The sequence below is a fragment of the Aotus nancymaae genome, unplaced genomic scaffold, assembly GCF_030222135.1.
Source record: "Aotus nancymaae isolate 86718 unplaced genomic scaffold, 86718_ANA_hifiasm-v0.15.2.pri h1tg000025l, whole genome shotgun sequence".
Lineage (NCBI taxonomy): Eukaryota > Metazoa > Chordata > Mammalia > Primates > Aotidae > Aotus > Aotus nancymaae.
This window is the reverse complement of record NW_026988438.1, coordinates 32,312,897-32,335,736: the sequence shown is the minus strand read 5'-3', so window position 1 is coordinate 32,335,736 and position 22,840 is coordinate 32,312,897. Positions and strand designations below refer to the sequence as shown.

At 40.4% G+C, this 22,840-nt stretch overlaps 1 protein-coding gene across 2 annotated transcripts in view; it reads right to left on the bottom strand.

Annotated features, from left to right (window-relative positions):
* Positions 1-22,840, bottom strand: part of JAZF1 (JAZF zinc finger 1) — a 338,342-nt gene that overhangs the window by 143,582 nt on the left and 171,920 nt on the right. Inside the window, exons 1-2 of one of the 2 annotated variants that reach the window (XM_012447777.3) lie at positions 5,190-5,261; positions 4,935-5,007 (exon numbers count right to left, since the gene is read on the bottom strand). In XM_012447777.3, the coding sequence (XP_012303200.1) occupies positions 4,935-5,007; positions 5,190-5,232 (116 nt within the window). In that variant the 5' untranslated portion in view covers positions 5,233-5,261. Of the gene's footprint in view, positions 1-4,934; positions 5,008-5,189; positions 5,262-22,840 lie in introns of those variants that run through there. The other variant, XM_021670142.2, reaches the window with a different exon arrangement.

Sequence of the window (22,840 nt, the reverse complement as noted above, 5' to 3'; positions counted from 1 at the left end):
CATAGTATATTTTTATTAAGTAGTAAATGAAAAGAATCGAGTACAAAGACGCCAATTTGTGCCTAGGGATGATAATTCTTTACATCTTATACTAAATGCCATATATGTGTGTGTGTGTGTATGTGCACATATATGTGTGTATACATATGTGTGTGTGTATATATATATAAGTTAAAGTTAAGTTGGAAACTTCAATTTATATTATTTTAATAAAAGCAGAAAATACAGTATAATTAACAGCTGTGGCCATGTACATTATCATGTCTTATTCTTTTTTTTTTTTCCCCCCCAGAAACAGAGTTTTGTTCTATCACCCAGGCTGCAGTGCAGTGGCACCATCAAAGCTCACTGCAGCCTTGAAATACTGGGTTTAAGCAATCATCTCACCTCAGCCTCCCAAATAGTTGAGATTACAGGTGTGAACCACTGTGCCCAGGATCATGTCTTTATGTCAGTTATCCATTTCTTGGGAGCCACAAGTTATTACTAAGCTACCTGAATTACTTAGACAATCATCTGAAGGAAACACCCGGGGACAGCCCCATGCTTCTCAGTAACCTTTTTATAGAGACTCACCTGCCTTTGCCCCACAGCTCATCTATCCCCTGCCTCATTGTTGAGTCATGATAGAGGATAATTTCCTGGGTGCTATGCCCTTTCTTTCCTATTGATTGGGGATGCTAAGGTGTCCTTATTTACTACAGCTGAGGCCTGTAATGCTAGGGATTTGCCTTGCACGGTCAACCTAATTCAGTGGTAGCGATCTATCATACAGGAATTACTGGTTACCTCTCTCATAGTGTTTTCAGCTTCTTCAGTCTCCTACTGTTTCATCTTATCAGGTTGCTAACCTCTAATTATCTAGGACATGGCAATTATTCTGCTATTATTTTTATGTCTATGTTCCTTCTGCCCAGGTGTCCTACTCTGTTTTTCCAATATTAGATACTCTTTCAAATTCTCCTCTTACTTTTCTATCCCCTGATACTTAACTTTGAAGTCTCTGATATCCCAGCAGGTCAAGCTACACAATGGTTAGAGTCTGGAGCCTAACTGTGGAGGTTTGAACCCAATGCCCCACTGTGTACTATCATTTGCCTTTTTCATTCTCATTTTTTCACAGGTGTACAGTGGGGTTTTCCAGAGGCTATATGACACATAGCATTGCAGCAGATTAGATGCAAAATCCAAAATCCAGCTGATGTCCATTAGGTCATTTAAAAAACCCACTTTTGGGCCAGGTGCGGTAGCTCACACCTGCAATTCCAGCACTTTGGGAGGCCATGGCCGGCAGCTCATGAGGTCAGGAGATTGAGACCATCCTGGCCAACATGGTGAAACCCCGATTCTACTAACATACAAAAAATTATTCGGGCACGGTGGTGTGTGCCTGATTCCAGCTACTTGGGAGGCTGAGGCAAGGAAATCGCTTGAACCAGGAGGCAGAGATTGCAGTGAGCTGTGATAGTACCACTGCACACCAGCCTGGCGACAGAGTGAGACTCTGCCTCAAACACACACTCACTTTTGGCAGGGCCCGGTGGCTCACGCCTGTAATCCCAGCACTCTGGGAGGACAAGATGGGTGCATCACGAGGTCAGGAGTTCGAGACCACCCTGGCCAACATAGTAAAATTCTGTCTCTACTAAAAATACAAAATTAGCTGGGCCTGGTGGCACGTGTCTGTAATCCCAGCTACTTGGGAGGCTGAGGCAGAAGAACTGCTTAAACCCAGGAGATGGACGTTGCAGTGTGCTAAGATCATGCCACCAAACTCCAGCCTGGCAACAGAGTGAGACTCCATTAAAAAAAAAAAAAAAAAACCAACCCCACTTTTAAGGAAACCAAAGATTTTTTTCCTTTCTATCCATATATATCTATTATGTTCAACATACTATGCTCAAGAGTGTAATTTTAAAGAGGTATATAAAGGCAACAATTTTTATTTAACTGTTTTGTTCTTTTTTTAATAATCCAAAAAGCTTGCTCCATTTTAAAGAACCTAACCCTCTGTTGATTGATTAGTCAATGTTATTGCCAAAGAAAGTTTCATCTCAATTTTGAGATACCCAAATGTCCATCAAGGTTGTTTAAACAGATATTTGGGCAGAAAAATCATCATTCTTTTCTTGTCTTCACTGCTCAGAAAAATTAGGATTTATTTCCCCTCAGGGGAAACAAAAATCTCTTATTTGTATAAACCGTATTTTTTAAAAAAAAACAAAAAGGCACCGTCTTCAGCTGTATTTAGCCTATTGCTGTCAAGCTGATTTTCTTTCACATGACTTAACCCTTATTACTATCATCTTGAATGCAATCTGGCTTCATCTGAATTTTGATACTGCATGTTTCCTTTCTCTTACCCAAGGTCCCCAAAACTCCTTTTAGCCATCTTTCCATCATGGCCAGGCTAGTAGTTGTCTGTTGCTTGGCATCTCTTTCGTCTACTATGTTCCTGCAAATACATCGAAAGTGCCTGCTGTGTGGTAAGTTTATGCTCTGAATGTGGCACTAAGGATCCTGTATGAGTGGAAGAGGCAGTAACTTGGGCAACCTTCCACCCCAATCTTTCTCTTCACTTAAAAATCATTGGTAAACTTACTGATCCACTACATATGTCTACTTCTCTCCCAGCTGGGATTTGATCTGTCAAATTCCCTATTTTCTCAGGTTTGTAAATTTAATGAGGTACCCAATTCAAGTCCCATCTTCTCCAGATCTAACTTCTAATCTATAGTAAATACAGAAGACAGAGGAACTCATCACATGGCGTCTAGAGGAAACAGCCAAGAGAAAATTCAGAAGGTAGAAACATTCTGTGGAACAACTAACCTATCTCTTCAATAAGTCATTGCCAATAAAATGATTGTGCCAGATTAAAAGAAACTTGAGGGAGAAGATATCCAGGTGCAATGTGATTCTCTGAATTGGGCTGCTAGACTAGACAGACCCGCTATAAAGAACATGTTTAGACCACCTGGAGAAATCTGAATGTTAGATTAGAAATCTGGGTATTAGACAAAACTTAAATTTAAAATGGAAAAGTAGAGATGGATGACTAAAAAGAGCAGATTATAAAGTACTATGTTGAGCTCTTGATTAAAAATTATATATTTATGTTTTTTTAGAAAATGATCTGAAAAAATACGAGTTAAAGTGTTAGCAGCAGTGATACCTGGGTGGTGGGAATGTGATGTTTTAATTTGTTTTTACATTTTTGTCTGACTTTATTTTCTAATTTTCTATAATGCCTGTATACGGCTGTAATAATAAAATGTTATTTTAAAAATGACTCACTTTCTCCAAGATGACTTATCCAAGAAATTTCACACCCACTGATCATGCCCTGATTCTAGAATTCCAGCACATCCTACTGACAGTTTATGCCAAACTATTGCACTTGATTCAAGTTCTCTGGTGGATCTTGTATGGGGCCCTGTCCCTATTCTTTGACTTATTTTGTAGTCATCATGCTTGGCAGAATATTTTTTACTTTAGTGAGTGTAACTCCTATATAATTAGTAGCTACCTGCTGTCCAGCATTGCTGACAATATAAATACAAAGAAAATTTCATAGATTCTTATTAGAATATGACTTAGTATTAAACAAATTTGTATACACATAGGTGACATATTTTACCCAAAGCTACAGCCACACTATTAAAAGTCATATTCAATATCACAGTTTATATACCTATTCATCCTATTCTCCAATATTATTAGGCTAATATTAGTTATATTAATTCATATAATAACTTCAATATATAATTTAAAAAATTTAAAACCCTTGCTAATTATGGAAAACAATACTGGCTCTGTAAGAAACCCAGAAAAGTATATATGTCTTTATTTTCATTTGATGTAATTTTGAAGGCGTTCTACTTAACACATGTCAAAAATTATGGGTAACGAAAAACTTCAGCTATTGAAATCCAAGGGAGCTATGCAAATACACGTTTAGGTCAATGAATCCTTTTAAAAACAGGCTTCACAGAAGAACCTGAAACTCAACAAGAGGTGTCTCTAATTCACAGCACTATCTGGGCAAGAATCAAGTAAGTTTTCAAAAAAAGCCCTCAAATGAAACAGTACAGATAATTCATTCCCAGCTTTCCACTTCAGACCCCAAACCTCCATTCCCGTACCAAGAGACTAAAAACACTCCTCACCTTCTATGAAAAGACTCATCAATAGAAACTCAATCCCTGAATTATGAGCAGAGAGTTTCTCATTCTCATTAAACAAGAGTTTTGCTTTTACTTTGTCTTTTTTTGCTTTGGGACTGTGTGTTTTCTTAACCTAAGCTGATTTCAGGTTCTCTCCAAATATTACTGTCTCCTTAATTATTTGAGTTGGCTGAAACACTAAGTCCTCTTTTAGACCTGATATATCAAGTTTGAAATGGTCCTCTAAAGTTGGGTTCACATGTTCAGTTTAAGTAAAAACTCATGTTACTCTACAGATCGGGTCAGTTGTTGAGCACATTTTTACTAAAAGATGAGCTGCTACTAAATAACTTTCTGAAATTAAATTATTTCAATTTATTATATTCTGATATATTCTGATATTCCAACAATGTTTTGAATTCATAAAGTACTTCTTCACCTCAGGATTTAAAAGGTTGACTCAAACATAAATCCATTAATCTCCCAAACTGCTCTATGAAGTCCAAAGAGCATATTCCAACTCTGCATACAAAATACTTCCGAAATGAGCTTATAAATCAGTCATGTTTGCAGCATATGCACAGAGCATTACAATTCAACTTCTCCCCAACAGAGAAACAAGAGCATTCCATATAGAGTTTGCTTTTAAATAGTCTCATGCAAATATTTTAAGACTGAAACATTATTCTTCTACTCTGTTAAAAAGACGTGTTTAAAAAGTAAATAAGCGGCAGATATGAGGTGTTATAAATTCTGAAAGTGGCTTACCTATTAATGTAACTCAGGGCAACATAGGTTGGCTGCTGTAATTCTTGTTTTTCTAAAACCCGTGGATCTGTATCTGTAATAAAAACACAATTATGATTTTTTTAGATTTTGTATCAGAATATATGAGGCTGTCTAACACAACAGAGGCTAAGCAGAGAAAAAGATTAATTTAGTACACTTCTTTTTAAAGAAAACTCAGTCGGCAAAACACAATCATTTGTTCATTCATTCATAAATAACAAGATATTGCATTACTTTTCAAGGGAATTCCAAACATCAACAGTGATAAAATGTCCATCTGTCACACAAACTCTTGCACAATCCCCCTCATAAATATTGGTTTTCACTGCTTACAGTTACAATGTTGGCATGGTTTTCGGTGGTTAATCGGCCTAAGAAAGAAAGTCTCTGTTAATTATGCTCACTTCAATGCTGGAACAAATTAGTTTCCATTGGAAAGCTCCATCAATTTGAAAATCTACTGAGTATTGTTCTTGTTCACGAAACACGTTTCTGCATTTGGATTCATATTCTGGAGGGCAGTTCTTCTCTTTTTAAAAATGTATAATGAGTTTATTATAACTTTTCTAGACTCTCAATCAGAAATTCTCATACTGATTCAGAGTCAACAAACACTACATTCACCAGAGGAGCTTTCCCCTCAAAGAGGCAGAATTCAACACCATAGCAACGCTTCATAATGGTGCTTCTCCAGCACAGCACCAAAAAGATACTTTTCACAACCAGAAACGTATTCTCAAACTTCTCACATAGAAAAGTGGCTGTATAAATATATGCAAAAACAATGTTTATGTAATAAGGACATACAGGGAGGAAAATGAGCACTCAATTTCGTTTTCTTAGAAAAAGGTTCAGAGACTTCCCACAGATTTCTTTTCATTACAGCCTCACTTAAAACTATCTCATTATTAGAAACCTTCCAGCTGCACTTGGCAGTAACCCTTTCTTTGATGTAATGACAGATGTTGTTTCCAGCACCTTTGCACAGGAAGTGTTTACTGCGCATGGTAGATGTAAGCTATGCTCACTAACTCCAAAGTGCATTAACAGGTGATGGGGGGAGGGAAGCAGATACAGTGGCAGAGAACATGGGTGGCAACAATGACAGCATAAAAATCAATTTACAATGCTTTTAACTCCCAGACTAAAACTGGACAGTAGTGCCAGTTTTATTCTTGGTGTTAAAATTAAGAATCTCATGTTCATTTTATTGTTTTTTTCTATGCCAAGAATTTCAGGGACACTATTCAGAAATCCTGCTTCCTGGGTCTTTGCCACTGCAGGTCCTTGAAAGCCAAATTCTGAAACAAGAGACAAAGATTCTCTGAATGGCTCCATCGAGTCGGGTCTGAAGGTTTTGGCAGTGCAAATGAGCATAGATCAGTAGCTCTGCGTTTCCTCCTTCCTACAATGATTACAACACATGCAGCTGAGGCTATACCTCGATGTCTGGGCTAGCGATAAAAGGAGTGGTTCTCTAAATACAAGAAAACCACTCTTCAAGGGGAAACACAGTTTTCAAACACAGCTCTTACTCACACTCATTTACATTTGCTGTAATCCCAACATATATCCAGGCTTCAGAAAGGAAGATCCTCGCTGGAGAGGTCAGTAGAACAATGTTCAACAGGGAAAGGTGTTTTGTCCAAAGAAATGGTGCATTGGTATGCTGGGTGGGCCATGTGTGCAAATGGTGACTGACATACCAGTCCTACAAGGTCTTTCTAGGTGCTTAACAAGGTAAAACACAAGAAATTCGAGATAAAAACCATGAAAAAGTAAAGAAAGGAAGAAGACAAGAAAGAACAAGGCAATGTAGAAAACTTCTCAAGTACTCTCAAAACGGTTTCACCTCAAGTTTAGGTACTGATGATCAAAGGGCTTTGCTTTTGAGACAGGGGCCTTAACTTCAATCACTAACAACCATCCTTCAATCACTAAAAACCATCCTTCAAAGAGACATCTGGTATATGATTTCATAAGGCGTATTATTTGGAAAGAAAAGAGCACTGTTCTGAGTGTAAAACTGTGTATAAAGGGGAGAAGAGGCGCATATACATTTTTATAATCTTTTGCTTGTCTTCATTCCTGTAACTGACATTCCCCAACCTAACAATATTCACACAAACCAGCTTCTAAAGCTTTCCTTTGTTCCCAGATTGTATAATTCTAAAATGTTCTAAATATTACCTCTCTTAACTACCTTGCTTTTAATTTTTTTCCCACGTGTGTATGTACACACATATATTTATATTATCCTTTCCTTCTTCAAGCTCTAGAATCTCTTCAGGAAATGAGAAGGAAGTATCTTATATAAAAGTCTACAGTTCTGATGCTCAAATAAATGGTGTTGGCTCCTGTTGATCATACAAACTGCATCTTGTAATCTCGATTCACAGAAAATCAACAATGTTTAGCACTTTACTTAACTTACAAAGCAAGGCTTTGAAGTTTTGTTTTCTTAATTTGCTTCATCATCTTCCATAACCTGTTCTAGACTTAGGCTCACATATCCTCGAATTGTAAGTGGAAAAGAGACTTCTGTAAGCTTCCAAACACCACCCTCTCCATCACAAAAAAAACCATTTGGAAGCACCTCAGGTAGGATTCTACTTTTTTAAAAATGCACTCTGGTAACCAACAAGACAGCAGAACTTCCAGACAGACATCCACCAGGTCCCCAAATATCCTTTTCAAACTAAGTGTTTCCTTGGGCAACCTTTAGAATATCCATTAAAGCTTTGAAATCTTAAAATGAAATTAGGAATTTGGTGCCCACAAATCAGGAGAGGCCTGCACAAGTGCTACTGGAGAAGTAACATCAGCTGCTGGTCACAAATAAATGTCGGTTCCATCACTTGCTTCCTGGCTGGCTGGTGTGTGGGGATTATGACTCACCATTTTATGGATTTAATTATGCTGTTGAGCACTTCACATTCAGTAAAAGTATAATAGCTGCCTTCACGATTTCTCCCTCCCTGACAGAAATGTAACTGTCTGCTGCTAAAAACCCTCTACAGGAAAGGAGGAGAGAGACAAGAGAGTAGGATTTTCAGAGCAGGACAGATCCCAGGTCCTGCACAATGACCTACTCCTCATGAGGATTATATGAGGGCAGAAGGGACACAATCAGAATAAACTGGAAAGAGTAACACTATTCATTAGACATTACTAAATCCAACAGAAAGAACTTCCTTCTACCATGCTGCATCGTTCAGACATTTTTTGCATATGATGAACTGCTACACTGAGGATTATAATATGAAATGAGATGGCCATGGCACACATTTATGGTGCCGATAAAAATGTGGAACTAGAACATTGGCTATAATTGCCCGGAGATATAATCCACCTTGGCAAATGGTCTGTGGAATAAAAACACTTGAATTTTTCATAACCACATTAGGTTCCTTAAGCTTGCAATTTGGCAGGAGAGTAAGCATTTCTATAACATGGCTGTCAACAGCCACATAACAACACTCGACCACTTTCATATCACTAAGAAGTGACAAGAAGATAAACTCAAACTTCAACTTTGTTTGCAGGGCAGGGTGGAGCCAAGCACAACACGAACAGAGATGACGACACTGTTTTCTGCCCTATACTACTCCATGCACGGTCCCTTGCATACTCACAGATTTCAGGTTGACTGAAGGCTAAAGTAATTCACATATTAAAATATATTTTAAAATACCTGAGTGATAAACACCTAAACTAGCTTACTTCAAAATTTCTAAAACAGCATTCTTGAAAGTAGATGGCAAAATGTCTAACTTTATCTTAGGGAATGAAATTCTGAATGCACAGCTCTGTAATAAGGACTTGGCTATGCAATGCTAGACACAGGTACAAACAGAGCTTTCTGTAGCTCATGTGGTCCTAGTGACTCACGGTTTTATAGACTCAATTACATTGCGAAGGGCTGGAGGTCACAGCACTAGCTCCCACAGCTTCTCACGTGGCAAAGAAACAGCAAGGCAGATAGCAGTAATAAGGAAGGGACAGCATTCAGGTCCTTCTCAGCAGGAACCGGAACTGCAACGTAACCAAGGAAAGGCGAGCACCACAGACCACCTCGTTGTCTCCGTGAAGTCCACATTGATCAGCTTTGTTGTCTCCAGCACTGGAACCAATGGCAATCAAGCATCAGGACTGCCACGGTTCCAAAGAATCGCCTTTTGCTATGCTATTGTCAAGCCTAAATGAAAACTATTTGCCTGGTCAAGTGAGGCTAATTAATGAGCTCTTGGGCTTTAGCTATGCTCTAGCTAGTATATACACTTTATAACCTGGATTACTTATAATTTAAGAAAGTCAAGAACCAGCCACACAACCTCTCAACAAAACTAAGGAGGCCTCTATGGGCAATGTGCTATTCACACGCTGGGAGGTAGCAGTCGGGGTAAAGATGTGATATCATGCCCCTTGAGAACTTGTTCAAATTCGATATCCTTCAAACACCAGGATCTTTTTTAAGTGTGTACGGCAACAGTGGGAGGCCTGAGAGGATGTGGGTGGGAAGGCAGTGGGGGATTTGCAGTGCTGGAAGACCCTGGAGAGGCAAAGGCCCACCCAGCCAGATGAGTGATGTTGAAGATCTGGGCTGGATACATCACTTTTCTTGGGAATCAGCAGTAACTAATGGGTGCCGTCTGTTCATGACCTTCCCTCAGCTATTGAACTTGTGAAGCCACAGAGTTGTAGACTTTGTTCAGCACAGCCTTCCACAACATTCTGTGTGGAGTTTGCTGCATCCTCCTCCTCATTCTGCACCACTGTGTTCTAGTGCTAGCCCCCGATGGGAGGTTATCCAGGCATATCCTCTCCTTCCACACTTTTCAGAGGTGATGAACTTGTCTCAACTTCTTTCATTTCTCTAGCACTCAGCTCAGTGCCCTGCATGTAGGAGATGCAAAGTAACTGCTGAATGAATACACTGATTGACTATTTTCATAATGATAAAACTGAAGACTTTTGCTTACAGGTAGCCGCTTCATCCTTCACCATCCAAAGTCCCACTAAACTATAAATAAATGAATAAAAAACTCATCAAGGATAGAAGAATGGCCCAGAGGCATCCGGAAATAAGTTATCTGAGTCAGTGTTTTGGAAGATGGAAAACCCATACAGGAGTAGAAAAAGACCTAGAGTAGATGAAGACACAGCCTCAAGCACCTGCAGTAGGGGAGACCAGAGCCAAGATTTGAAGCCCCTGCAAAAGCCCTGAGAGGCCCTGGACTTACAGGTGTCAGGTATGGCAAAAGGCAAGTGGGCGAAGGTTAAGGGCTGAAAATAGGGGGGTTGTTTAAAAGGTTGATTATCTAGGGACACTAAAGCAGGACACCAACCGTAGTCGAGAGAGAAGGAAGAGTGCAGGGCTGAAAATGGAGTTAAAATGGAAATATGCCAACTCCACAGCTCCCAATAACAATGGTAACCAGTCGGGAAGATTATTCTCTGATTGAGTTAAGTGGGCATGGAGAAAAGACTGCCAGTGCCGATATCTGATGATTCCCTACAGTTAAGTGCATGGTCAACAAGCTCCATCCATGCTTCCATCCAGAGCCTTCTAGCAGCTTTTTATTGCTGTGGTATTTTTTTTTAAGAGTCATGGTCTTGCCCTATTGCCCAGGCTAGAGTACAGTGGTAGAATCAGACCATAGCTTACTGTAGCCTTGAACTTCTGGGCTCAAGAGATCCTCTTACCTCATTCTCCTCAGCAGACAGGACTGCAGGTGTGCATCACCATAGGTGAGCCAGGCTGCCTGCCTGCCTACCTTCTCTCCATCCTTCCCTCCTTCCCTCCCTCCCTTCCTTCCCTCCTTTTTAAGAGATGGGGGTCTTGCTATATTGCCCAGGCTGGTCTTGAACTCCTGGCCTCAAGCAATCCTCTTGTCTTGGCCTCCCAAAGTACTGGGATTATAGTTGTGAGCTCAGCCTGACTTGGTTTTAAATATGAACCAAGAACAGTCAAGAAATTGTCTCTAGACATTGGAGGAAAAGTGTTAAACGTGAATGAGAGAAACCAAAACAAACCAATGGGGAGACCAGGACAGAAGAAAGGAAGAGAGGAATCAGGGGAAGAAGGAAGAAGGAAGGGAGGAAGACACGAGCAAAGGAACAAACACATCAAGGCCTGGGAGATTACGTGACACGTCTACTTACACAAACCCGGTATTGGCAGGGTTAGGACCAGAAGCCCTGTGTCCTCTCACTGGGCCAGCATTTGGACTATCAAAAATGCTGCTCGGCTGGGCATAGTGGTTAACGCCTGGAATCTCAGCACTTTGGGAGGCCGAGGCGGGTGGATCACCTGAGGTCAGGAGTTCGAGACCAGCCTGACTAACATGAAGAAACCCCATCTCTACTAAAAATACAACATTAGCTAGGCATGGTGGCACATGCCTGTGATCCCAGCTACTTGGGAGGCTGAGGCAGGAGAATCGCTTGAACCTGGGAGGTGGAGGCTGCGGTAAGCTGAGATTGTACCACTGTACTCCAGCCTGGGCAACAAGAGCAAAACTACATCTCAAAAAAAAAAAAAAAATGCTGCTCATCCTCACAGAACTCCGTATAGATCATCTTTTTTATACTTTCTCAAAGGCCGAGCATAGCACCCCACTTTGAAGACTGAATTTGTTGCATCAACAATTTACAAAGACCAACTTTTAATTCATGGCTAATTTACTTCAGCTGCTGAAACAAATAATTCTTGTTGGCAATGGCCTTTAAAAAAAAATTCTACAATTGCATATAATCAGTCTTTGAATGGATCAACTTTTCCTTAGTTTATAATAGACACGTCATTTGAAACTTTTCCCAAGCCATAATTTCCATTACAGGGAAGTCTGTGCAAATTTCAGTGAGATTCTTGCTTTCCCAAATTCAATGTGAAATCCAGATGCAGTTAAGTGTTGCTGTAAACTTTATGAGTCAAATATCTGAAAGTCAGGGACACTGTGTAGCACAATAACACCATCTATTAAAACAAGCATTCATGTTCACATTTCTAGCCTGAGTTTTCCTGCCACAAGTGAATGAATAAACATTATTCAACCAAGAACTGTTTGGACAATGCTCCATGAGGCTAAATCAGCCGCCTGCTGCAACCTTCCCTACTTCTGGCGGACCAGAGGGTTAAAATGATAAAAAATAATTCTGACTAGGATACTTCCCAACTGTACCAATCTATCAAACTCCTAGGATCAATGACGGCTTGAATTTTTCCCTAAGTGTAAGATGGGTAGCCCTTCTATCTATGAAAATGACACTATCAGTTCACACTCTTCAGTGGTTGATGGGGTGTGCTTTATCCACCCAAGCTCTTGCCTTGGTACTTTTGAGAAGAGAGCCTGCCAGAAACCATAATGGCTGCCAGATACGCTTGTTAAGTATACAACCTGCACATCTGTATACAGCAGCCCTGGAGACTGGGGTGCCAAGACTAAACAACAACAAAATTCTTTCCAACTGGAGTAAGGCCAAAAGGTGGTCCCATTTAATCCTGGGACCAAGTTAATTTAATTTGTGTGCACACACAAACATACACACCTGCTTTCTCCAGAAATGAACCTGATGACGGATCCAAGCAGCATGCAATGCAAAAGATCATAAAGGAGCTGCTTTGTGGACCCTGCCCATGAAAAGAGCCTATGAGAAGGCATGTGGAAGAGAAGACAGCTGCTTGTGAGTGAGGCTTAGTGACAAAAGAAAAGGCAGGAGCATCAGGCTCTTGAATTGTCTCTGAAGGCTAGAAGGCAAATACCTGCTTATGGAAAGGAAACCTACCCCTCTTTCTGCCTAACATTGTTTGCTCAACGAAATCCTACCTACCTTCCAAAGCTTTGGCCCGTATAGTTCTTTCAACATACATTGTACCATACATATTTGCAAGTATGACTTATCACCCCACTAAAATGGAAGCTCCTTAAGGACCCAGATCTTAGAGGCCACAAATCCTAAGCCCAGTGCTCTGTAAATAATCAGTGTGATTATATATAATGAATGCATGAATGAATGCCCTTGACATGCAGGACCACAGAGGACACAAAAGCATTTGGCTCAGACAGCTCTGAGAGTGTGAGGCAGACAAAAGGGGAAAACAGACCCATGGTAAATGACTTTACCAGGATATATACTTCCACCAAAATACATCCCACCAAGCACAGATGTTCAGAGGGCTACAAAATGATGTATAATTCACAATAATAAGGGACAGAGGGCAGATAAGGCTAATCTGGGAAGGCTTTACTGATGAATGGGAACTGAGCCAGGTTTTGAAGGGAATGAGCATAGAGAGTCATTCATAGGTGAGGGCAAGAAACCTAGAATGGCATTATGACTGAGGCAGAAAGCACACGGGAGAAGTCTGTGGATACTGTGGACAAGTAGTGTAGTTGAAGATGCAATACCCATTAGTGGCAGAATATTTACAGAGATACTTTAGAAGAGTGGTTCTGAACTGCAGACAATTTTGCAGCCGCCCCCTGCCCCCGCCCCCCACTCCTGCCCTGGGACATTTGGCAAAGTCCACCAGCAATTGGAGACAAGGTACAAGTGTAGCATCTAGCGGGTGGAGGTCAGGGATGCTGCTGAACACCCTACACACACACACAGAGTAGCGCCTACAACAAAGAATTATCAGGTCGAAAATGTCGATACTGCCAACGTTGAGAAACCCTGCTTTAAAGCTACATGAATATTATGAGAAACAGAGCTATTGCTCCTAGATTGCTTCTAGGTGACAATGTCTGTTATTTTCTGCAGTCTAAATCCAGAGGCCAGAAGGCTGGTAAGGAGGCAACAAGACAAGAATAACAAAGAGGCTGTTTGGACCTAGATAAGTGCTTCTATTTTCTTCTTTTTTTCCTTCTTCTTTTGAGATAGAGTCTCGCTCTGTCGCCCAGGATTCAGTGCAGTGGCAGGATCTCAGCTCACTGCCAACCCCTGTCTCCCGGGTTCAAGTGATTCTCGTGCCTTAGCCTTCTGAGTAGCTGGGATTACAGGTGCCCACCACCACATCCAAGTAATTTTTGTATTTTTAGTAGAGATGGGGTTTTGCCATGTTGGCCAGGCTGGTCTCGAACTCCTGGGCTCAAGCAATCCATGTGCCTTGGCCTCCCAAAGTGCTGGGATTACAGGTGTGAGCCACTGTGTCCAGCCAGTGTTCTTATTTTCTTAATGAAGACAAATAAAGTAAATTCATTTCAAAAAAGACATTGAATTCTTGCCATGTTTAGTTGCTTAGGGGAAATTTTAAGTCAGTAGGTTCACAACTGAGCAAAAAAGATGAACATTCACAGTTAACAATAATCTGGCCAGGTGCAATGTGTAATCCCAGCACTTTGGGAGGCCGAGGTAGGTGAATCACTTGAGATCAGGAGTTTGAGACCAGCCTGGGCAACCTGGCAATACCCTGTCTCTACTAAAAATACAAAAATTAGCCAGGCATGGTGGTGTGCCTATAATCCCAACTACTCAGAAGGCTGAGACATGAGAATTGCTTGAACCCGACAGAGGTTGCAGTGAGCTGAGAACGCGCCACTCCACTCCAGCCTGGGCAACAGAATGAGACTGTCTCAAAACAAAAACAAAAACAAAACAAAACAAAACAAAAAGCCAATCATCTAAGATAGACCACAGTGTTTGTCAATATAGAGAAATATATTAACTACTCTAGAAACAAAACATGATTCTCTGTGCAACTCAGGGGAACTTCTTTAAAGAAAAATTTACATGAGTCTTGAACTAAATGTACGATCAAGAAAGATGAGAAAATGATGAGTCTAAATAGAAGACAGTTTGACCAGATAAAGCAGAAGTATTTAATAGAAAGGAGCAGGGAGTGGCAGGAAGTCAGTGGGGCTGGAACTCTGCAAGAGACCTGAAATGCAGATTGGGTCACTTCACAAAAGGCTTACAATGCTCTCCAAGAGTTCAAACTTAATTCTGCAGACAATGCAGAGCACTGAAGGTATAAACTGATATGGCCCATGTTTTAGAAAAATAATTGGTGGTGGCAGGGAGGACTGAAGGGAAACTGGGATACAGAAATAAGATTTGGTGAAAAAGTAATGGAAATAGAAGATTTTCATGTTATAGATCTGAGTATTTCATTACAAAAACAAAGAAGTAACTAGAAGGTGAAAAGGAATTTGATAGTCAAGAATATGAAGTCTGTTTCCGACGTGTGTTAAGATATTCTGCAGAACCGAGAAGTCTGGACCTCAAAGAAAGGGGAGATAAAAGACTCATGGTATAGATAGGAAGCGAAGTGCTGAAGAATCCCATCATAACACCACACATTCCAACAGGCAACTGAACAAAAACATGTCTCTCAAAACAAAACAGTGATATTCCGTAAGATGCCAACTGCCCTGATTAAAAACTTGGTTATCATGTAACTCGGCCAAATATTGGCTTAGAACCTACTAGGCCCAGTAGAATTCCAGCAGGGACTTTTTAAAAGTCAGAGGTTGTGCTGCATTTGAAACCAAGTGAACGGCAAATTTCACAAGAGAGTGAATATGAAAGATTGGGGGATAGAAAGAATAGAATAAAAATTGGCCCTGAGTTCAGTGTTTTAGTTGATCTGGTACCCGAGTCTCGAAGGCTCTCTATGATAATTGCCCTCTCACTGGCACATTTGGTGTTGCATACAAGTCAAACTGCCTAGTTCAATCCTAGCTGTGTAACTTCTTTAAGCCTCAAGTTTTTTTCAACCACAAAAACTTGATAAGGATAGTCCTTTCCACACTAGGGTTGAAATGCAGATTAAATTAGTCAACATGTTAAGTGTAACTACTGCTCAGTTCTTTAGTCGATAAGGTGTTTTGAAATTAAAATTTGCATTGTTCTGGATTATTTCCATTTTATGTGGCATAATGATACATAGAAAATCTAAGAATTCATCACTCACATAAGTGTGGCAGGGACAGCTGGCTGCTGCCCAAGAGCTATACTTAGCTGCCAAGAGCTAAGTATTATGGAGCCCCCTTTCCTTCCATAATACTTAGAAACATGGCTGCCTCGTATAAAAACCACATTTTCCAGCATTCTTTGAGCCAGGTGCATCCATGTGACTAAGTCTTGGCCAATAGGATAAGGCCAAGAGTATAAGTTGTCAGGAAGCCTCCTTAATATTGCAGATTTCTTTCAGTCTTTTCAGAAAGACTAGAGTTCCTTCATCTATTCTGGGTATGAGACAGTCTTGTCAATGGAAGTCATACATGGTGAAGCAATACAATAGGAGTCTGGATCCCTGACTGGGTGAAGCTCCACACTACTCTTGAATGAGCACCTCCAGTCTTCTTTAAAGTGAGAGAAATAAACTTCTCTTCCACTTAAGCCATTATTTGAAGGTTTTTCAATTACATGAAGCCAAACCAAATCTTGACTGAAACACAAAACAACCAGAATTCTGGTTTATTTTATTGTACCCGATACTCTAATCTGAAACATGAAATATTTCGTGTTTTGTTTATTTTCTTGGATTGAAAAAAAAGAAAAACCTCTTTAAAAATGTATCATACTAAGTGCATGAAAAGAAAAGCAGAATAAAATCATACCCAAATCATCACAGCCTCTGTGGCTAACTCTAAATGAGGATGGTTAAAGAATGGGAGAAAGAGGAGGAGAAAATAATCATGTCAAATTATGGCTCTTTTGGTCGTCTTAAGACTTTTTCCAGAATTAATTATTAGTGGACAATAATGAAGCAAATTGCACATGCATATTACTTCTGAGTTATGAACAATACAACCAGCAGTAACCTTTGAAGCTGTCAGGATCTTTTCAGGCAGGCAATTAAAGTGAAAAATGAGAGTGTGCACAACTTCCATCACCCAGTACTACATGTAATACCACCACCTACAAACACTGACAGAGGAGTGGGGCTCAGGCTGAATATTTATTAATGCAGATCTGTTCCCATTTGTTCCTCTCCTTTTCCTATAACCCATTCCACCCCACCTGCCAATTTTTGTTTTTCTTTAAAGGGCAGCTCTGACATCATGCATCACATTTACCTGAAACCTACATGCACTGTGACATCTCTCCTATCTGCATTGAAAGAAATTTTCCTCCCTTTCCCTTGACTCAAATATAAATTTAGGACAAACTTGGATTCTAGAAGGAAAAAAAGTTGATGAAGAAGTAAGCCCAACCAGGAAACCACAAAATAAGATGAAAATAATCAATAACGGATATTTACAGAGGGTCAAATATATACATCAAGTATTGGGTACTAGGCATTGAAGTTCCCATGCCTGCCCCCACCCCGCACTGTGAACACACATACAAAAAGGTCTCAGCTCTCAAGCAGACTGGACTGTAGAGGAAGCAACTTATATTGATCTGTTATAATAATAATCTAGTGTAAATCTATCAGCTTTTCTAATCAAGTATAGGAATCACTATTTGCATGTTTTATAATATAAGTATATAAGTACCTGGACTTTAGAGAAACGGCAGGGATAACTGCGGGGGTGTAGGAGGGTGGGGGTAACCTGATGAGCCAGCTGGAATAGATGGTCCCAAGCTAAGAAGAAACACCTGTGCTTGAGGCCTACTACCTGACACCTATGTATCCCATCTGTGAGTCTGTCTCCTGTGGTTTCAGCCATTTCTAAATCAACAAGAGCCTAGAGGCCAATGGTTTCTAGCCAGAATTGCCCATTAGTATCACCTGGGTAACTTAACGTCTTGATGCCAAGGACCCATCCCTAAAGATTCTAATATGCAATCACGGTTGATAATTACTACTGTAGACTCTGAGAAGGCTTAGAAACTGGAAAAGGGATATAGAACTGGTTGGCAAAGTTATTTATACCAATTTGCATCCCTCCCACCCTCCCAAACTAAAAAGGTAACTGGAAAGGAACTACTGAAAGTGATTTAAAAGTTGTATAAGTAAGTCCGACATCCAGTGAAATCATTTAAAAACATTTTTTTTTGAGATGGAGTCTTGCTCCATCACTCAGGCTGGAATGCAGTGGCATGATCTCAGCTCACTGCAACCTCCGCCATTTGGGTTCAAGGGATTCTTGTGCCTCAGCCTCTCAAGTAGCTGGGATTACAGGTGTGCACCACCATGCCTAGCTAATTTTTGTATTCTTAGTAGAGATGAGGTTTCACCATTTTGGCCAGGCTGGTCTCAAACTCCTGACCTCAAGTGATATGACCGCCTCAGCCTCCCAAGGTGCTGGGATTACAGGCTTGAGCCACTGGACCTAGCTGAAATCATTAAATTCTGATTTTACTTGGGGCTCAGGTTTATTTTCTCCTCTTTCACTTTCTATTCTATTAAGCTTAGTAATTATGTAGACAAGTTAGTGTTTTCATGTATTTCTAAAACCAAATCACAAACAATCCTGGAATTTTGAGTAGTTTTCATGTATTTGGTAAGGGTGTTCTGACAAGACCTCTCACTGGGAACCATTTATTTTTTTGGTCATTGAAGTTCTTCACAATGTGTGCCTAAAATGAATAAGAACACATCATTTTAGTTGTTCTGTGGTTTCAGAATTTTCTGGAAGTCAGATTGGCCAGAACCAGAGTGGTTTTCCTGTGCTGTTATTATTCACCTCGGTAACAAATCAGGCCATAACCAAGTATATTAGTTTTGTATTTCAGAAGGTGGTTTCCTCAAGGATTTGGCAAAAGGAATTGCCTTCATTACTTCCTATCTTCCAGGGAAGCTGAATCATTGCTTTTTTTTAAAAAAAAAAACAAAAAAAAAAACAAAAAACACACAGGAAGAAAAAACTGAACATATGGACACACAGTGACTGGATGGTTCTGCCTAAGAGTTATCAAATGTAAGCGGACACAGGTCGCAGCTTACTCAGGTCAAAGTCTGATCCAAGAGGCTCTGCCTGGCCGGTTAGAGCATCATGCAGGCTGACTCCACGCCCAGGTGGCAGCAGGAACACAGTGTTCAGGCTTGTGGGCCACAGAGGTTGTGTGTTAGCTGGGGATTTATTGCTCCCGATTCTGTGCAGGTTGGGTATTCATTCTACTTGCTAATGAGTAGGGGCGCATGCTGAGCTGTAACTCATATTGATCTCGCTGATGGTGTGAATTTGGGTGTCTGGGAAGTCCCTGGCCCTTCTCAGTTATCTGGCACTTGGCAGATGGCTCCTGACATTCTTGGCTTCTGTGGAAGGACTTCTGGGAATCAACTCTGGACTTTCTATTGCTTTTTTTTTTAAAGGCTTAAATTTCTTTAGACAATGTAAGATGGTGGTTACTGACATAGTCTGCTACTTTCTGTGTGACTTGAGCAAGTTTCTCAGCAGATAAAGACAGTGACTCAAGGCTCCCACACATGATTAGGTTATTAAGAGGATTAAAAGAGATAAGCTACAGATAGCACAGAGCACAGTACATGGTAAATACTTAGTAAATCTTACCCACCAGAGGCTGGGCTCGATGGCTCATGCTTGTAATTCCAACACTTTGGGAGCCCGAGGTGGCTGGATCACCTGAGATCAGGAGTTTGAGACCATCCTGGCCAACTTCATGAAACCCCTTCTCTACTAAAATACAAAAATTAGCCGGGTATGGTGGTGCACTCCTGCAGTTCCAGCTCCACGGGAGGCTGAGACAGGAGAATCGCTTTAACCCAGGAGGCAGAGGTCACAATGAGCTGAGATTGTGCCACTGCACTCCAGCCTGAGTGATAGAGTGAGAATCCGTCTCAAAAAAAAGAAAAAGAAAAACATCTTACCCACTAGGTAGTATTATTATTTTAGGTAGTAAGGTCTGAAAGCATTTAGTGCTTACATTGTGGGACTACATTTGTGAATAATCAATAGTTCTCAAGTAGTAATAATAACTGATAATAAAGATATTATTACTATCACTGAGTGTCTACCGTGGCTCAATACAAAATGAATTGCTTTCCATGTTCAGTCCTCATGAAAATCCTGTAAGGGAGATATCTCCTGACCCTCCCCGCTTCCCTGAGGAAATATAAAGCTCAGAAAAGGCCCAAATCACATGACCAGGAGCTAAAGCCTTAAATCTGGGTTTGTCTGACTTCAACGTGTGTGCTATTTGACCATACTTGCTGCTTCCCTGAGTAGAGATAACTTGCTTGTTTCACAGCATGAAGCCCTACAACACTGTTCAGTAACAATGCTCTCAATTTCCTTTGTATTTTAACTTTTGAGGTGATTTTATTATACCTCTTCCATAAATGAACATGGGTATTTTTATAACAAAATTAAAATAAGCTTTATGTAACTATTAGCATAAAAAAATTTTGTTCTTGTGTGACCCAACATCATCTCGCATATCCCCAGAAGCATGTGCAACAGGCACCCCGCCTTGCCCACTTCCTGCTTTTTAAGCACTATCCAGCTACTGCAATGGGATGTCAGCAGCCCGATAGCATAGGAGCATGTAAGAGTTTATTCCTCATCTTTCCAATAAGGTTTATGTTTTTGATTGTCCATGTCTGACTCTAGGCATAGAATTATTTCTGGACCGAAATATTTCTCATGCCCAGCACTTTGAAAGGCCGAGGTGGGTGGATCACTTGAAGTCAGGAGTTCGAGGCCAGTCTAGCCAATATGGTGAAACCCGTAGCTAGTAAAAATATAAACATTAGCCGGGCGTGGTAAGGTGGGTGGATCACCTGAGGTCAGGAGTTTGGGACCATCCTGTCCAACATGGTGGAACCCCGTCTCTACTAAAAGTACAAAAATTAGCTGGGTGTGGTGGTGTGCACCTGTAATCCCAGCTACTGGGGAGGGTAAGGCAAGAGAATCGCTTGAACCCAGGATTCTCAGAGGCTGGAGGTGGAGGTTGCAATAAACCGAGATCATGCTGTTGAACTCTAGCCTGGGTGACAGAGTGAGACTCTGTCTCAAAAAAAAAAAAAAAAAAGTTATTTCTGGACCCTAAGGTTGTTCTTCGGTGGGTGGTCAGCTCTCTGAATTAAGTGCTTGGCTTTGCCCTCATTGCCATGGTGTCAGGAATCAATACAAGTTGACCAGGTGACTGGCTGGATGAGAAAGCATACAGGTCTGAACCGTGCCTCTCTTTAAGACTTAAAAATTAGACTTTTTTAAAGAGCAGTTTTAGGTTTACAGCAAAATGGAGAGGAAGATACAGAGATATCCCATATACTTCTGCCCCTGCCCCATGCACAGCTCTCCCATTACCAGCATTCCCCACTAGAGTTCTTTTTTTCATTATTAAAAAAGTGCTTCATAGAATGCTGGAATGCTTTGGAAGCACTGGGATGAAACATGTAGACAAATTCTGATGGAAATCAGAACCCATGACAGAAGCTGCAACATTGTTACTGCACCTGCATCTTTTATTAAGTTTCTCCTTTGGGTGACTGATCTTAAAAAACACCAGAGGTTCTAGTCCAGGCTCTAACTATTTCTAGCTTTGCGCTTTCCTCAAGTTAGTTTCCTTACCTGTGAACTGGAGATAATGATACATGTACCAACTCCCTCACAAGCTTGAGGTGAGAATCATACATTTTAATTATTTATTTTTAAAATTGATAATTTTTTTTTGAGAGATAGGGTCTGTTGCCCAGGCTGCAGTACAGTGGCACAAACAAGGCTCACTGCAACGTCAAACTCCTGGGCTCAAGCGATCCTCCCACCTCAGCTTCCTGAGTGGCTGGGACTACAGGCATGCACCACTATGCCTAGTGAATTTTAAAACAAATATTTTTGTGGAGGTGTGGACTTGACCAGGCTGGTCTTGAACTACCTGCCTCAAGCAATCCTCCCACCTTGGCCTCCCAAAATGCTGGGATTATAGGTGTGAGCCACCGTGTGAATCACACATTTTAATTGAGCAATTCCAGTATAAACTCCAAAGTCCCACCCCAGCGCAGCCACGTCTTACTGATTAGTCTCTCTGGCAAATAATCTCTGGGAAGAGAAGGCTTAAACTATACACTAAAATAGAAACCTGAATTATCTGTATAAAGAACTTAGATTTCATTTTACTTTGCTATCCTTGGAGCTTAGAGTGCATACACACACGCACTTGTATTGAGTTTTCTCTTGGAAGAGCAGGGACCTGCATCAGAAAAGTTCTTAAAATGTTCTTCCAAAGAGCCATGTGACTTTTCAGTAGTGATAGAACACCTTTTGGCCAGCTTTAAGCCGAGTTTATTAAAAGCCTTTCTGACTCACTACAAACTGTGTGATCAACTAACTTGCTTTATACATAAAAGAAAAGCCTTTCAATTTATAAAACCAAGATACATTTAAATGATTTTATCACACATTCAAGTGAAATGCAAAACTCTCTATCATGGTTAAGTAAAACAGACATTATCAAGGTAATCACAAAACATCAGATTCCTCAGAGAAGCTCAGGAGACTTCTGGGATTTGGTAAACGTTACTATCAGCTGAGTTTCAATAAATGGAAGGCAGAGACTCTGATGGATTTTCTAGGCTTACTTAAGATGAGGTTTAATACTCTAGACATGGGTTCAACATCATAAAGATATTGAGTCTTCATTTCTCCAGCTTGGTTTTAAAGGGAATGCAGAGATAACATACTTAAAAAAAAAAGTTGCTATATATCTACAACTGTTCTGCCTGTCAATCTCTCCTCCCTTCAGCCCACACCTTCCTACTTTAGCCAATTATCTAGTTCAGGGTTTTTTACAATATTCTTGATGCAACTCACAGTAAGACATACATTTTAAATAACGAGTACACCCCTCCAGACACAAATATACAGAAGTTTCACAAAACATTACTAAACCTCACCATATGCGATGTATCCTGATAACACCACTGCATTTTTTAAAAATGTTATGATAACCCGCTAGAGTGATGTTGTTAATGACTAATGAGTCCCAAATGGTGACTTTAGAAAAAATTCAAATCTTGCTAAATT